The following is a 16891-nucleotide window of genomic DNA, read 5'->3' as shown; positions in this document are numbered from 1 at the left end:
GCCCCCGTGGGCCTGAACCTGGGGCCCCCGTACCCAGCGCAGGTGTGTGTGAGGTCAGAAATATGGGTGAAGGAACAGAAGGAGGCACACCCGGGCTGTCCCTGGTGCTCCCTGGGTCCTGCTGTGAGGAGGGCCGAGGGGTTAACAGGGCTGTCACACTTCAATCCTGCTTGTCCCCAACCCTTTACGTGCTAAGAATCACGGGCCCTATCGGGGCAGGACCCTGTGTCCCGCAGATGGAGGACTGGACGGGGTGGGGTCCACCCCCTCAGAGCAGGGGCCCCGGGGTAGGAGGTCAGGCAGCGGCTCCCCCAGATGCGTCCTGAGAAGTTGGGTCCAAGCCCCCCACCCCCTCCAGAGCCGGACGCTTTGCAGAAACACGGTGATGAAACAACTACAAGAAGACCGGGTGACCTTAGAAGTCGTTTTCCTTTATTTTCTTAACGTGTAATGAAATTCCAATTCCAAAGAGACATATATGCAGCGCAGACAGAAGCAGGGTCCTGGTGGACAGCAGCAAGGACTGGGCAGGGGGCGTGGGGCTGCCCCCTCCTCCCCTTCAGCACAACCCTCGGCCTCCTGGCCCCTGGCCATTGCCCAGGTGGAAATCGAGAAGCTGGGGGTGAGAGGGGCCAACCTCGGGGTCCAGGCAGTAGCCAAAGACACAGCCTTGGCTGCTAGGCCCGGCCCAATCATGACCTAGCTCTGGGACCTTGGGCCTCAGTTTCCTTATCTGTTAAGTGGGCTAGAAGTCCCCACTAGGGAATGGGGAGGAGAGCGTGTGAATGTCATGACGGGTCGGTGACTGCTAAGGGTATTGTGTCTTGGTTTCTGTCACCATCGTGGCTATGGGCACAGGGGGACCTGCTAAGGCCCCAGTGGAATTGAATGCACTGTGTGGGCAGCTGTCCCTGGAACAGACTCTGGGCTCTGCACGGGACCTGGGCTGCAGCCGCAGCTCCCACTCTGGCCCCAGTGGAACTGAATGCACTGTGTGGGCAGCTGTCCCTGGAACAGACTCGGTGCTCTGCACGGGACCTGGGCTGCAGCCGCAGCTCCCGCTCTGGCCCCAGTGGAACTGAATGCACTGTGTGGGCAGCTGTCCCTGAAACAGACTCTGGGCTCTGCACGGGACCTGGGCTGCAGCCGCAGCTCCCACTCTGGCCCCAGTGGAACTGAATGCACTGTGTGGGCAGCTGTCCCTGAAACAGACTCTGGGCTCTGCACGGGACCTGGGCTGCAGCCGCAGCTCCTGCTCTGGCCCCAGTGGAATTGAATGCACTGTGTGGGCAGCTGTCCCTGGAACAGACTCTGGGCTCTGCACGGGACCTGGGCTGCAGCCGCAGCTCCTGCTCTGGCCCCAGTGGAACTGAATGCACTGTGTGGGTAGCTGTCCCTGGAACAGACTCTGTTTTGTGCACGGGACCCGGGCTGCAGCCGCAGCTCCTGCTTCAACAGGTCAAGACCAACTCTCCCTCCAGGTCAGTGAGGAGGGAAGGCTGTGGCCTGGGTCACATGGGGACCCTGCCCTAAATGCCTCCATCCGGGAACTCTGCAGGAAGGGGGGACTCTGCTCCCCCTCCCACCCTCAGAGTCAGCTGGGGGCTGGGAAACCCCCGGAGGGTCCAGTAAGGGTACCTGCTTCCTTAGGCTGAGCCTTGTCCCAATCACCTGTCCCCAGCCTCGGGGCCTCAGGTAACAAAGTGTCCTTTAATAAACATGCACTCGTGTAACAGTGACCCGTGTGTCTGCTCCGGCAGGTGGAAGTGGAGACCAGAGTAAAGGTCGAGATGACTCAGTGATAGGTGGAAAAACACTACGGAAACTCAGTGAGGACACACGGGTACTCCCCCTCTGACCTCTCCGTGGCCTTCCTTCCTCGGTGGCAGGCCCTGGAGCAGCTCTGAGCCCGGGGGAAGAACCCAGCACGCACAGGAGACGCAGGGCTGGTCCAGACGACTTCTTCCAGAACCTACGGTGTGTCTACACTTACAGAATCCTAGAGAGGGACCTTGGGCCCTTCCGAGCTCTCCCTGTCCCTGACCCTTGACAGACCGCATTGCTGAGGGCCCACGACAGGGACGATCCTAAGGTCACGCAGCACATCCAAGGGAGGGCCCGGGAAGCCAGGCAGAGGTTGTCACCAGTGCTCCTAATACGGCCCCTCTTGGGTCTCTTTCCCTCAAAGCGCCCTGGGGGGCACAGTGCATTGTTACAAGAAAGGGCCACACCCAAAGGCACAAAACAATGACAGCGGGGCCCGGCACCTGCGGCGGGTGAGTTGGTGAGCTACTTGGGGAGGAGGGGGACTTTCGGGCACACCTCCTGTCACACTCTGAGAGGACAGCTTAGCAGGGTGGGTCCCTCTCTTTCACCTCCTCTGTGACTTCAAGGGGGCGGGTGAGTGGTCGGCCTTGGTCTCCAGGAAGCCCCGAGGCCAGGAAACAGAGAAAGAGAAAGAAAGTGATAGAAACAGCCCCAGATCAGGCTTGACCATGCACATCCTGCAGACCTTTGCGAAGTGACTTCGGCCAGCTTGTCAGAGTGTCTATAATATGGATTGCACCCCTCCCCGCCCTCCGCCCGCCCCTGCCCCCTGGCCCCTGCCCCCTGGCCCCCACTCGCCCGGCCAGGCTCCCCTCTACTTGGGCTTCATCTCCACCCTGGAGTTGATGTCATCGCCATCCAGGTCATACTCCTCCACCTGGCCACTGGTGCACACCTTCATGCGGTCTGTGAGGTCACCGCTGCGCGGGGCCAGGATGAAGTCGTAGATGAGCACAGCCAGGGCGGCCCCGATGAACGGCCCCACCCAGAACACCTAGGAACAGAGCGGGTATGCTCAGAGGACATCCGGCCCAGGCTACGAGGTTCCACTGGAAGGCCCGTCTCCTGGGACACTGCCCCTGAGTCCTCCGTCCCACTACGCCACCAGACGGGTTCTCTCCCACCTGTGTCTGGGACAGAGACAGGCAGTGCTGCACCCCAACATTCTGATTCCAGCGCCCCCTACACCTGGCCCACGCTGGGACTGGTAGTGGACATCTCCTTGCCTCTGTGTGGCCCAGCTCAGCGTGCCTGGCACGGCCAGACCAGCCCTTTCTTGGGGGGGGGGGACATTGCCCCCCCCCAGCTTTGGAAGGGCACAGGGAGGCTGGTTTGGTAAAAGCCTGGCCTGGAACAGAAATGGCCCCAGTAAGAGCAGCTAAGTCCATGGAGTGCCTACTCCATGCCATGCTCAGCTTACAGTGGTGAGGCCGTTTGACCTCCCAGCCACCGGGGACTCCAGCTTCCCCACTCAGAAAACAGGCGTGCAGAGGGCCCCCAAGGTCATGCCCAACTGGAAAGTGACAGAGCCAGGATTTGGGCCTCGCTCTCGACCACGCTGAGGGGTGCACTTGGGGCAGGTCTGAGCTGGGAGCGCACGCCCAGCCTACACTGTTTGAGGCCCGGCCCCGCCCGCCCCGTCACCTCGGACCTCGGTGTCTGCTCCTCTGCCCTGGCCACCTCCCAGAGCCTCTGTGATGGGAGGCGTCCCAGGGCGGACTCGGGCCTTCCATAGGCACCAAAGCCTCCCGCCCACCTCCATGGGCCGCCCTTTGACCCTTACCCAGTGGTCCTTGAAGCTGTGACTGATCACCGCCGAGCCGAAGGAGCGGGCAGGGTTAATACTGCAGCCGGTGTAGTCGATCTGTGAAGGGGGAGGGACAGGGTGGGGGTTGGGGGGGGACAGAAAGACAGAGGGAGAAGAAGAGAGAAAGTGACAGAGAGAGAGAGAAGACAGAAAAGTGACCATCAGAATGAGAAAGAGTGAGCCACATGGACCCAGAGAGATGGTCAGGAGTCTGTGTGTTTCCCTCTCGTGAGCAGGGCCTGCCCGCGCCCCCAGGCCCGAAGAGCTAGTCCCCCCCCCTGGAATGAGCCAGTCAGAGGTCCTTCCACTGCCTATGACGGGCGCCTGACAGCTGCTGCCTGGCCCTGCCCTCTCTACCCCACTCCCACCCAGGACGGCGGCCCCGTCCACTCACCGCAAGCAGGTGTCCCAGGGCTACAGAGAGGCCGATGGCAAGTGGGGCTGAACCCCCGAGGTCGCGGCGTCTCCGGTCGGTGGTGGCCAGCACACACAGTACCAGCTGCAGGGTGGCGACGATCTCGATGCCCAGGCCCTGGCCCGAGTTCACACCAGAGGCCAGCTGTAGGGGGCAGGGACAGAGATGCCCAGTGAGCAGAGCAGGTGGGGACTGTATCTCAGGGCCCCTCAGGCCCAGGCACCAAGGGCCAGACCTTCAGTGCCCTCAGAGCCCAGCACGTCAGCCCCGGCTGGCCCAGAGGGGCCAGGCTCTGCCCAGGCACACACAGCTGGTCGCAGACATCGGGCCTTGTCCCTCTCGTACCTGTTGAGGAAGCACCAGCTGGGCCCTGGGTCCCTGCCTAGAGCTTGCCACGCTCTACCTAGAGGCCAGAGAGGTCTGGGGTGAGCTGGGCGTGGGTGTCCAGCCACGTCCAGGACACGGCCTGCGGGGACGAGGCACAGCGAGGGGCGAGGCCCAGCCATGGGAGGCGATGGTCAGGGACACTCAGGGACAGTCATAGGACGGGAGAAGCAAGAGGGTGGGAGGGGGTGGGAGGGGGTGGGAGGGGGTGGGAGGGCCCAGCTGGAGATACTGCTTTTTATCCGAAGTCCAGAACATTCTACCCCATCCCGACTGCACTGGAAACTCCTATAGTCGGGGAGGGCCCCTCAGTTTACCAGCCCAGCCCCCTGTGGCCTCTCCCCTTTGTACAGGCCCCCACCTCTGTCCCTTCCCCACCTCTGTCCCTTCCCCACCTCTGTCCCCTTCCCCACCCCTGTCCCTTTCCCACCTCTGTCCCTTCCCCACCTCTGTCCCCGTTCCCACCTCTGTCCCCTTCCCCACCTCTGTCCCTTCCCCACCTCTGTCCCTTCCCCACCTCTGTCCCCTTCCCCACCTCTGTCCCTTCTCCACCTCTGTCCCCGTCCCCACCTCTGTCCCCTTCCCCACCTCTGTCCCTTCCCCACCTCTGTCCCCTTCCCCACCTCTGTCCCTTCCCCACCTCTGTCCCTTCTCCACCTCTGTCCCCATCCCCACCTCTGTCCCCTTCCCCACCTCTGTCCCCATCCCCACCCCTGTCCCCTTCCCCACCCCTGTCCCTTCCCCACCTCGGTCCCTTCCCCACCTCTGTCCCCTTCCCCACCCCTGTCCCTTCCCCACCTCTGTCCCCTTCCCCACCTCTGTCCCTTCCCCACCTCTGTCCCCTTCCCCACCTCTGTCCCCTTCCCCACCTCTGTCCCTTCCCCACCTCTGTCCCCTTCCCCACCTCTGTCCCTTCCCCACCTCTGTCCCGTCCCCACCTCTGTCCCTTCCCCACCTCTGTCCCTTCCCCACCTCTGTCCCTTCCCCACCTCTGTCCCCTTCCCCACCTCTGTCCCCTTCCCCACCTCTGTCTGTCTCTCCCGTTTGCTCTTGGCCCTGCCCTCCCTGTCGACCCCCCTCTCCCCAGCCGGCCACATAGGCCCGCCACCACCGTCTGGCTGTCACTTGCTCCTGGGCCACTTTTAGTAACATGACTCATGGAAAAGGAAGGGAATGGGAGCTGCTGCGAGCTCACCAGAGCCCTCCCCTGGCCGCTGCACCAGGGAGACCCCTCCCCGGGGAACCTCGAGCCCTCCCCATGTGGGGGTCTCCGGGCCCAGGTGTGCCCGTACAGGGAGCTGGGCCACATCTGCCAGGACCCACTCGCAGGACGCCCCGATGTGGCCCCAGAGGCGCCTCCTCCCAGGTGGGGCTGCTGGGTCCGCAGAAGCCTGAACTTGAAGTCCCATCCTGCGGGTAGGTAGGGGGTGTCTCCAGGGCTGCTGGGCATTTTATAGAGTCCTGGAGGGGACATGCCTCCGCCCTCCAGAGGCTTTCTCAGCTCCACACTGAGGGCGTCTCATTAGAACAATTCTCTTCCCGCCTTTGTCCGCAGCCCTGGGCCACAGGGAAGGTGACTCACATCCCTGTCCCTGCCGTGCGGCCCCAGCTCTGGGCCGTTCCGGCCGACCCCAGAGCTGCGCCCTCGGCTCGGCCAGTGCTCTGGGCAATGCCCACCTTTCTCCCCACCCCGCGCGGTGTGGGGCTGGAGGCAGCTGCACCATGTTCAGGTCCCGGCTTTCCCACTCGCTGGCACCATGACCAGGGCCCTTGTCTTCTCTGGCCCTCAGTTTCCCCGTGTGTAGTATAGATCACAGGCTAGGGGGCTGTCTCGGGGTGTGTGGAGAGGGCTGCAGGGGCAGGAGGGAGCAGGAGGGTTGTGGCTTTGTTCTAAAGCTTTTTCATCCTTCCCCAGGACCGGGGGGCAGGCTGTGCAGGGGTGTGGAGGCAGGAGTGAGGCCTGCCTGGTGCAAGGCTGGCGAGGGCAGGCCACTCGTCACACTCACACCTGCCACTCCCCTCAGTGTCTGCGGGCTCAGGAAGCTCAGGGCCCCTCCTCCTGCTTCTCCTCTGCTCTCCAGGGTCAGCCTAATTGCTAGCTGGCAGGAGTCCTGAAACCAGCCCGCCCTGCTGATTAATGGAACCGTAGTGCTAAGTGGCTCCGTCTCATACTCCTCCCGTCCCCGCCCACCCCTCTCTTAGATGTGGTCTGGATGAGCTCATCGCCTCCCCCGGTTCCTAACCAGGTCCGAGCATCCCAGCCCCTGCTCTCACCACTTTTCATGCATACTGAGTTGGGGGGGGGGGGCGGGGAGGCGCACAGGGGTGGTGAAGCTGGTGCGATGCCCACACTCGGAGTCCACAGGAATGGGCTCTCTGCCCTGGGATTTCCCGAATGTCCCTTCCTGACTGCCCAGACCCCTTAGAACCTGACTGCTTAGAACCACACGGGTTGATAACCTTCCTCTCCCAAAACCCATCACCACCACCACCACCACCACCAGGAAGCCTCCTCTGATTACTTCCCTGTCTACTGACCACCTCTCCCTTGGCTGCCAATGCACTTGTGTTACTTCCACCTGGAAAAATTCGATCATTCAGAATCGGAAGCGTTAAAGTGCTACTAAAACTTGATATCCAAGACGCAGCAGATAAAAATTAAAAACATATGTTACTATTTACAACCCACTGAATCTGAAACAATTCAAAGTAGGGCCCATCCCAGTTATGTTCACTTGTTATTAAATATATATACGTATACACATTTGCACATCCCCGAGTATTTTTGCCTAGCCCAGTTCTGATACTTCACTGATTAGGGCCACCAAAAAAAAACACACACAAAAACAAACAAACAAACAAATTAACAATCCGTTCTGTGAATGCAAGTGTACATAACAGATGATCCACACATTTAGTCTGAAGCATCTGAAAGATGCAAGCTTGCATACCAAGCCCACTGGAGCCAACTCCCGAGGAGCATTCAGACCCCAGCAGGTCCAAGAAGCCTTCCCGGGTCCCTGGCTGGATCCAGTGCTGCTGCCACCCACCACGCCCTCACTGAAGTGCCCAAAGCTTCTGTAGAGAAGCAACCTCCTTCCCCCATGGGGGTGCTCAACCCCCCTGGCCCAGGAGCTGGGTGCGGACAGGGTGAGGAGGTCTTTCCATCCCTGCCCAGACCTAGGAGGGGACAGTCACTGTGTGGTCACGTAAGTGGCAGAGGATGCTAATTATCTAGAACTGCCACCCTCTCTGGAGGCAGGCTGGATCCAGGGACGCTCTCTGGATCCAAGGCTGGTTTATTTGCTTTCTAGCTGGGGGTTGCCACAGGCCAGCCATTAGTCTCTGTGGTCCTGGCGGGGCAGCCCCCGGCCAGGGCTCTGTGAGGTGGAGGACGAGGGGGCTGAGGCTCAGGGAGGGAGGCAGCAAAGCCAGGGTCCTTGCCCCGGGGTCTGTGCCTCCCACACTCACAGGCCAAGGCACTGGCCTCCTGCAGGCTCAGCCAAGGGACCTGGGTGTCCCCCACTTGGACTGGGGAGCGGGCAGAAGAAGGCTCGCCAGTGTATCCTGGCTTTAGAGCGGCACAGCGCTGACCTCTCCAGGCAATGAGCCTCCAGCCCTCTCTGCTGCCCATGGGCAGGCCGACCAAGGCAATTCCAAGGTCCAGGGCCCCCTACATGGCCTGGGCACCTTGACGCCCCACCCTTGGGGTTCTCCAGAGCCAGTCCTGGCTGAGGCTTGAGCATCTTCTCTTGAAGAACAGGGGGTGGGAGACAGCAAACCCTGCCCACCCACTGCCTCCAAGACTCATGGTGGGTCCCTGTGTCACCTCAGGGGGTCCCTGTGTCACCCCTCCGTGGGCATGCATGTGTGCATGGGCCCCTGGGTACCATAGCTTTGTGCAGCTGTGTGTCTTCATGGACCTGTGTCCACAGGATCAGCGGGTGACCACGTGTGTCCAAGTGTGACTCTCTCCTTTTCTTTTTCATTAGACATCAAGAGATTTATGACCCAACAATTAAATGACAAGTCCCAACAATTAAATGACAAGTCTATCAAAAAGCTATACAAATCCCCAGCCTGTGTGCATCAAAAAATATAGCCTATAATGAACTGACACAAAAAAATCAACAGAATTTTAAGTAGAACGTGGCTCTCCCATGGCCAGAGTGAGAGTGTGACAGCCTCTCTTAGAAACAGAGGGAACACAGCAGTCAACAGATATAAATGGCACACGTGGGGAGGATTCGAACCACACAATTAACAAGCTTGATTTAAGAAAAATATGTAAAACTCAGCACCCTCCCCCTCGAGACTATTTGCCCTTCACCAGCCCACGTGGCCGTTCAGGCAAACTGGCTGTGCACTGGCCAGGGCGCCCCAGCCGGTTCTGAGAACCCGGCCACACCGGGTTCCGGCGTGGGGGCCCCCTGGACGGCCGTGCTGTGTGTCTGACAGCATTTCTGAGTGTGTCACATGCGTGTCCCCGTGTGTCACACACACACACAAAGGTGCCATTGCTGGCCGGGGCGGGGCGGGGCAGGGGAAGGGGGGGAAACGGGAAGGAAGCCCCTCGAGGGAGAGAGAACAGGTCTCCAAAGGCCCTTTATTTGCTCCCAGAAGAAACAATACACAAAGCAATGGCTTCCCCCCAGCCCCCCACCTCCCGCCGTCCGCCCCTTTCTCCGGGGCCGCCGCTGCCCAGCTGCCAGGAGAGGGAAGAGGCTCCAATGCGGAGCCCCCACCCCACCCTCCTGGGGTGCCACGGCCTGAGTGGAAACACCCAGACTTGAGAGAATTTCCCCACGCCCACGTGTGTGTGGCCTCGTGTGCCACGAACCGGTCCGTGTGGGCATGTGTGTGTTGGCACAGCTTAAGCGTGCCCAGTTGGGAAAATGGGAGCCTTGGCTCGGATTCTAACCCGGACGGTCTCCGGGATCCCCCCCCCCTTTCTGATGTGGACCCCCGCCTCCAGGACCCACGGCCATCCTCCTGGCCAGGATCCAGAACCCTGAGGGCAGGTTCCGCCCCACCCCACCCCACCGGCCACCTGAACTGCTGGTCACATCGCAGCCCAGAGCCTGCAGGCGGGGTCCACTTACTCACCCCCAGTGGTGGGAGCATACGGGTGCAGAGGCAGCCTCTTCCCAATTAAAGAACAATCCTTCCTTACTCTGTGAAGACAGCTGTCCCCACGGAGGGTTTCGGGCACTCGGAGCGGCTGCCCCTTCCCCAGCCTCTTCTACCACCTTCTGAGGGGGGTTTCCGGCCTCAGGCTGTGCTTGCCCTGCTGGGCAGCATGTGGGCGAGGCCCTGGCTGAGGGGACCCTGGCCGTGGTATTTTCCTGCCCACAGCTGCAGGTGTCTGGGCTCAGCCCCGGCCATTGGCTCTTCCAGAGGGTGAGGACCGAGCCCCCCAAGGATGCTGTGCCCATAACAACGGAGGGTTTCCATGCCCCCAGGAAATGCCCTGAGCCAGTGCTGGAGGGCAGGGAGGGGCCAGGCGGGTCTGAGGGAATGCCTGCCGGGGTGGGTGCCCTAGAGAAAGCTGAGCACCCTCTGGGCTGAGCTCAGGTGGGGGCCTGCTGAGTGCTGCTGGCTCTCGGTGGGAGAGGGCTCTGTGGCCTGGGGTGGTCCCCTCAGAGCATCACCCCTTCCGATGAGGGTTTCTCAGGGTGAGCCCCGGTTAGGACCAGGTGCCGGGGTGGGCAGGAAGGGGCCAGTGGGCTCCTCTGAGGGCTCTAAGGGGGGTAAGGAGCCTCGGAAGTTTCCACGGTGAGGGAAGGGTCCACCACAAAGGCCCTGCCTCTCTCTGCGCCCTCCCCTCACCTGGTTCTGAGTGAAGATGGTAATTATACGTCCCAGCTGTGGCACCCCCCCCCAGCCCCAGCCCCCTCCCTGGGCAGCCTGGAACTCAGACTTCCCTTTGCCCAGCCCACCCCGACTCTGGGGGCGGCAGGAGTGGTCCCCAGCCCTGGAAGAAGTGGTGGCTGGGGAAACTGAGGCCCAGGAAACCAGGGGAGGGACAAGTGGAGGGTGACTCAGGCCTCTGAGATAGCAGGTAAAGGCGGTCAGGCCCAGAATTAGCGGGGCTGAGAGGAGATCCCCAAAGAAGGGAGGTTTGTTCTCTGCCTGAACCCCCAAGGGGCTGAACTCCCAGGCTCTGGCGCGGCCAGGAATTCGGTCCTCTCTAGGACCCAGTCGGACACTGGCCCGAATTCTGAGCCCTCACCGTCCTCCAGAGCCCCAGCCTTCCACCATGAGCCCAGCCTGGCCACAATCTACCACTCCCACCCAGACCGTGACCTCGCACTGACCCCTAGCCTATGCCTGAAAGCCCTCCCCTAGCAGGATCTCCAGTCAGTGTCATGTGGCACCTCCTCCCTGAAGCCTTCCTGGCCCTCCCCTCCCCTTAAGGTCAGAAGTTCCCTGACCACCCTGACACCTTATCACACCTGCCTCCTGCCTCCTATCATGGGCAGCTGTGCGTGGGGCTTATCTCTCCCAGACCACAGGCTTCCCCAGCCCCAAAAACCGGCTGACTCAGGCCGCACCAAGCCTGCTGCAGCCCGGCCCCGTGCTCAGGGATCAGGGTGAGAGAGCCGAGGAGGAGAAGATCAGAAGAGCTGGGAACGGTCAGGACTTCTAGGCCCAAGAGCGAGCATCTTCCACATCCCAGAGCCCAGCCACGCCCTGCTCTGTCCCTAGTTCACAGACGGGAACTAGTTAGTGCCTTATAGGCAAGGTCGCCTGCATGAAGTCCCACAGGGTGTCAGCGGCTGAGTTTATCACCAACCCCTGCCCGTGGACCTCTCGCCTTGGCCTATATGGGGGTTTGGCTCTTAGAACCAGCTGGGCGTCCTGCAGGCTGGACAGAGGCCCGTGGCCTCTCCGGGCCGTACCCGAGCCCTGACTCAGTGAGGAGAAAGTTCTCCTGCCATGTCCCCAGGGGACACCTCCTGACTCACCCCCAACCACTTCCTGCCACTTCTTTCCCCGATTTTCCTTGGAAATCTCCATGCCAACGACTGGCTCCACTTTGGCTTGGGTCAGGGTAGGGCCCTGGGCCCGAGGGGAGCCTCCCGCGGGGGCTGCAGGAAAGAGCAAGCCACCCGCTGGGCAAACTGGTCCAGGGTCTGACGGGAGTCCTTCGTAGGTGGGGGACATCTTCTCTGTTCCTGAGCCCAGGACGTGTGCTTCTGGACCGCAAACTCCCATCGTGTGGATGGGGCAGTGCCTGGGCCCCCACCACCATGCTCGGCGCACTTACACTCAGGATGGCTTGTTTGGGCCTCTCAGCCAAACTTCCCAGGGCGATAAACTCAAGCCCACAAAGTGAGCTCGCCGGAGTAAGGCTCAGCCAAACTTCCCAGGGCGATAAACTCAAGCCCACAAAGTGAGCTCGCCGGAGTAAGGCTCAGCCAAACTTCCCAGGGCGATAAACTCAAGCCCACAAAGTGAGCTCGCCGGAGTAAGGGTGTGGCCCAGAGCTATCAGGACACCTAGGCCCGCTCGCTGCTCGTGGAGCCCCAGAGTCCTCGGCTCCAAGGAAACACAGCAGGTTAGCTGCAGATAGGACCTGCCCTTCCCTCGCGTGTCTGGCCTCCGAGCCAGGCTGCCCTTTCTCCTCCCTCTCTGCAACCTGCCCGGCCCAGGTATTGAGATGTCCCTGGAAAATGGAGGCCAGAGGAGGGAAGAGACACTGCAGCAGGGTGTGGCTGGACCAGGATGGCGCAGAAAGTGCCACCACCCCCCGGCATCTGCCTGGGATGCCCGAGTCGGAGAGGACCGGGTCTGCCCCCTGGGGGGGCAGGGTTAAGAGGGGCCCAGAAAGCCTGCGGGGACAGAGCTCCTCCCCTCTGAGGGCCCGTTCAGTCCCCAGCCCACCAGCCCAGCTGAGCTCCAGTGTGAACCCAGCCCTGCCCACAGACACACTCCCTGAGGTCGTCTGGCTCTGTCCCCTCCGGAGACGCTGAGGCCCGGACGGACATGGCCCTCACACCCACCGCCGCCAGGTCTTCCCTGACTAAAGTCTAAACTCCAGCATGCAGGGCTAATTTTTAATCTGGGCTGAGCAGAGCTGGCTCTACCCAGGGCTGGGTGAGGTGTCACCGTGACACAAGAAGTGCTAAGCCCCTGTGACAGGGCCACGCTCGCTGCCCGCGGCACAGACCCCACCACGCTTCTCCCAGCTGCGGCACCGGGATCTGATCTCTGGCTGGGAAGCCCTCAGGGCAGTCGCTATAACCAGGTCCCTTACTGTCCAGCTCCCCTGCTGTCCCCACACACGCCTACCCTGCCCAGGGCCCTGCCAGCCTCCTGTCTCCGGGTCCGCTCCCTCCTCTCTGCCCCTTAGCCTCTCTCCCTCCCGGGAGGGCATCCCTCGGGTGCCCCACGACGTCCTTCCAGCCTCTCCGGCCAGATTTCCCCCTGCTGTGGCCCGAGCCTGGTCTGAGTATGCACTTGGCGCAGGGTCTGGAAAAGCCCCGGTCTGCGACAGCAGGCGACGGCCGCCAACAGCCAATTAGCTGTGCTAAGCGGCCCACGACGAATTCTTCTCAGCAGCCTGCCAGCCAGTTGCCAACATCTGCTTATCATCAGTGCCCCCAGCCCGGGCTCCATTCAAGCCGCAAGCGGCAGGCACGGGCAGGGGCACGCTCAGCCCCACAGAGGCTCACGGGGCAGCCCTAACATGCTCACGGACACGCTTACGGGACAGACACCCACGGGAGCACACGGGTTACACACACCCGAGACCCCGCCCGCATCCACGTGTATCACCCATTCATACACACAAACACACGCGTCACACCTCTCAGTGCCCAGAGACAGCGAGCGGAGCCCGGAGAGGAGGCAAGGGGTCCCCGCCCTGGCCCACACGGGGGTATTCCAGGGAAGCCACCTGCAAACAGCCCAGAAAGTGCTTCCACCTCCGGTCTGTGTTCGATTCCCAGGCCAGAGGAGCAGGAGGGCGTTTTCCCTCGAGGCAGCTTGTGTGGAGACCTGTGTGGACGTGGGCTCCCCCACAGGAGTCCTGCCCACACACACTTGCAGACTTGGCTGCCGGGCATCTGGCTGGGGGTGGGGGTGGGGGACAGGGAACAGAGGCAGTTGCCCCAGAGTCCAGGCTACAGGCGGAGGCAGCTGGCTGCACAGGGCAGGCTGAGCCCGGCCAGAAGCCACAGGCAGGGGGTGAGGAACCGCTGGCCCAACCGTTAGCTGCCTCCAGGGCTTACTCCCCACAATAGGTGCCCTCAGGGGACATTGGCAAGACTGTTCCTCTCTGGGTCCCGGCTTCCCACAGTGCCTGGCAGAAAACAGGCTCCGGGCAGCCCGCGAAGCCGAGTTCCAGCCCCCGCTCTGCATGACCCGCAGCAACCCCTCGTCCCCCCTGGCCCTCAGTGTCCCCATCTGCACAGTGGGCGGAGGAGGAGACCGCTGCCGTCTCAGCGGCGTCCGAGAGCCCGCCCCGCTCACCTCGTTTCGGCCCAGGGAGTTGTTGGGCAGGGAAGAGGTAATGCCCGAGAGGATGGCGGTGGCGACGACGGCACCCACGCACTGCGCGACGATGTACAGGACGGCCCGGAGGACGCTGATCTGACAGCTGAGCAGCAGCCCCAGCGTGACGGCCGGGTTGAGGTGGGCGCCGCTGATGTGGCCCACGCTCTGCGCCAGCGTGGCGATGCTCAGCCCGAAGGCCAGGGACACCTTCACGTTGTCCTGGGTCGCACCTGACGTCTGGTTGTTCTTCAGCGGGTAGTTGAAGCCCAGGGCGGAGCCGATGCTGAGGACGATGAACAGGGTCATGGCCAGGAACTCGGCCACCACCGCCCTCCAGAAGATCTTCTTCTTGAACTCGCTGGCCATGCTGGCAGGGGGCTTGGCTTCAGACCGCTGCCTAGTGCCGGACTCCCTCTAAGAGCTGAGCCACAGCCCGGGCTGGGCCTATTTATAGGGCCCCCAGGGGGGAGGAGGGGGGAGCACAAAGGGAGGAAGGCCTCTCCTTGCTCCTGGCCCGCCCCGCGCCACACGGGCCTCCTCTCACGATGGATGCAGGCACAGCTCTGCTGTTGGCCTGCCAACTTTTTCCCTTCCTCCTCTCCCCCCTCCCTCCCTCCCTTTCTCCCTCCGCCCTCAGCCCTGCCCAGCCCGGGGAGGCAGGCAGAAGGCAGCCACTGTTCTAATAGGCTTTGGGAAATTCCTCCAAGTTGGCCCCACTCAGGGGGCCAAAGAAATCCAGGTGTCCCCGCCCTGTGTGCAAAGCTCGGGGGGTGCCCAAGGGCAGCACCAGGCACTCCAGACGGGGCGGGGTGGGCAGACTGGCCTTGGCAGCGGACATTGCCCTCCCCAGAGGCGGGCACCAGGACTCTGCTGGTCTGGCATCCCCAGCCCACCCCAGACTGGTGTTTGTCTGGAGTCCATGGGTCCAGGGACCCGGAGGGGCAGTCTGGGTCTCCTGCATCCAAGTCCAGGCCTGGCCACTGGATGTCACCTTAGGGATGTGCCAGAGCCCCCACCACACTGGCCAGGCCTCAGTTGATGGGGGCACAGAGGTGTCAGGAAATCTCAGAAGCTTCTCTGTGGACCACCCTCCACTCTGTGACCAAGGGCAGGCCCAAGAGAGGTGAGAGTGTTGGAAAGCCCCCACTCAGGGAGGCCTCAAGCGTCCAGAGCACTTCAAACCAATATTCTGGGGCTGGACGGGGAGGAGGGCAGTTTAGGGCTTTCTTTTCAAAGGCAGTCAAGTGGCAGAATGACTGGGGAGACAGAAGGCATGACAGACAGCCCACCTGCAGCCTGGACGGCTGGGAGGGAGAGAGGAGAGAGAGGGAGAGGAAGAGAGAGGGGGTGGGGGAGAGAGGGAGAGAGAGAGAGAGAAGGGGGGAGAGAGAGAAGGGAGGGGGAGAGGAGAGAGAGAGGGAGAGAGAGAGAAGGGGGGAGAGAGAGAGAGGGAGAGAGAGAGAGAAGGGGGACAGAGAGAGAGAGAAGGGGGAGAGAGAGAGAGAAGGAGAGAGAGAGAGAAGGGGGGAGAGAGAGAAGGAGGGAGAGAGAGAGAAGGGGGGGGAGAGAGAGAGAGCAGATAGAACTGGAAAGGGAAGGGGGAGGACACAGACCTACCGGAGAGGAGGACACACTGCTTTGAGGGAAGGAGAATCATCACAGGAATGGACGTGAAAGGAAGAAGTCCCCAGGCAGAGACAGTGACACCGGCCAGGACTGAGAAAGAGAGGGACAAGAGCATGCACAAAGGGTTAGACCCGCTGAAAGAGGGGAGACCCGGCTGGACCCAGAGACCAGAAGCAAAAAGAGGAAGATGGGTGAGGAGTGGGGAGCGGGGGGAGCCAGACAAAGTCCCCCCACCCCAGCAGAGGGAGGGGAAGAGGAGATGCAGACCCTTTAGTCCAGCCTGTGTCCTGTGGCACAGGACAGAGGCCTGGGGGCAGCCAATGAACTGAGCAGGACACAGGGTTACAGGGCCTGGAGGCTGGTGGGGAGCCGCCTGGTGCGTGTGCATGTGCGTGTGTGTGTGTGCATGTGCGTGTGCGTGTGCGTGTGCGTGTGAGGAGGAGCCCGAGCAGAGAGGCCGGGCTCAGGCTCCCTGCCTCCTGCCTTCCCCACCACAGCCCTACGTATGAGCGTTGTCTTCTCCTCATTTTACAGGTGGGAAATGGAGGCCCAGTAAAGAAAGACTTCTCTGAATTCTGCATGTACCAGGGACAGGGTGGGGCTGAGCATGTGGGTCTTGTGCCTCTTTCCAGGGGCCATGTGCAGAGATGACACCAGTCCCCGCCCCTGGCCACCTTTCCGCCCAGCCACGACATTCACCAGAGTCGCCCTGGCCTCAGCACCGAGCCACCCGGGGGTCAGCCTGGCATTTGCTGGGACGAGGCCCGCTGGGGGTGGAGGTGTGGGGAGCTCGGTCTGCCCCAGTAGACCTAAGTGCGTGGGAGAACAGGACGGAGTGGAGGTACAGCAGGAGTCAGCGTGGTGGCCAGCGGGCCTGCTTGCTCAGAGACCTCGTGGCTCAGAACAGGGGTAGTCGGTGACTTCCTAACAATCTGAGAGAGAGAGAGAGAACCTGCTCCCCCTCCGTCACCCTGGGCAGAGCGGCTCAGCTCTCAGCAGCCCGGGGGGCTCCCTCTCGCCCAGGCCCCGACCCCGGGGCTCCGTCCGCAGACCTGAGACTCCCCCACACCCGAGCTTCGGAGGATGGCCCTGCTTCCCCTCAGACCAGGCTCCAAGGGCAGAGCCAGGGCGCCCCCGCAGCCAGGGTCTCCTAGAACAGGACCTCTCAGTGTCCTCTAAAGGACACACACACTGTCCTCTTTCCCATCAGCTCCCAGGTCCTGACAGGGCCACACCTGTCCCTGTCCTCCAGCTGGTGCAAGGATGGGTTCCGACACTGGCAGGTACCAGCTCTCCGGCGGCAGGGCTTGGGGGCGGCAGGGGAGAGCTGG

The 16891-nt window shown here is 62.1% G+C and overlaps 1 protein-coding gene across 1 annotated transcript; it reads right to left on the bottom strand.

Annotated features, from left to right (window-relative positions):
• Positions 1-410: 410 nt before the first annotated feature.
• On the bottom strand, positions 411-14489 carry AQP1 (aquaporin 1 (Colton blood group)). Its single transcript, XM_066238805.1, has 4 exons — positions 13911-14489; positions 4029-4193; positions 3611-3691; positions 411-2821 (listed from the first exon to the last, which is right to left on the bottom strand). Exons 1-4 carry the CDS (start codon positions 14298-14300, stop codon positions 2642-2644), a joined length of 816 nt encoding a protein of 271 aa, XP_066094902.1. The 5' UTR covers positions 14301-14489; the 3' UTR covers positions 411-2641.
• Between the last annotated feature and the right edge of the window lie 2402 nt (positions 14490-16891).

Source organism: Saccopteryx bilineata, chromosome 7, assembly GCF_036850765.1.
Source record: "Saccopteryx bilineata isolate mSacBil1 chromosome 7, mSacBil1_pri_phased_curated, whole genome shotgun sequence".
Taxonomy (NCBI): Eukaryota; Metazoa; Chordata; class Mammalia; order Chiroptera; family Emballonuridae; genus Saccopteryx; species Saccopteryx bilineata.
This window is presented reverse-complemented; position numbering and strand designations above follow the sequence as displayed.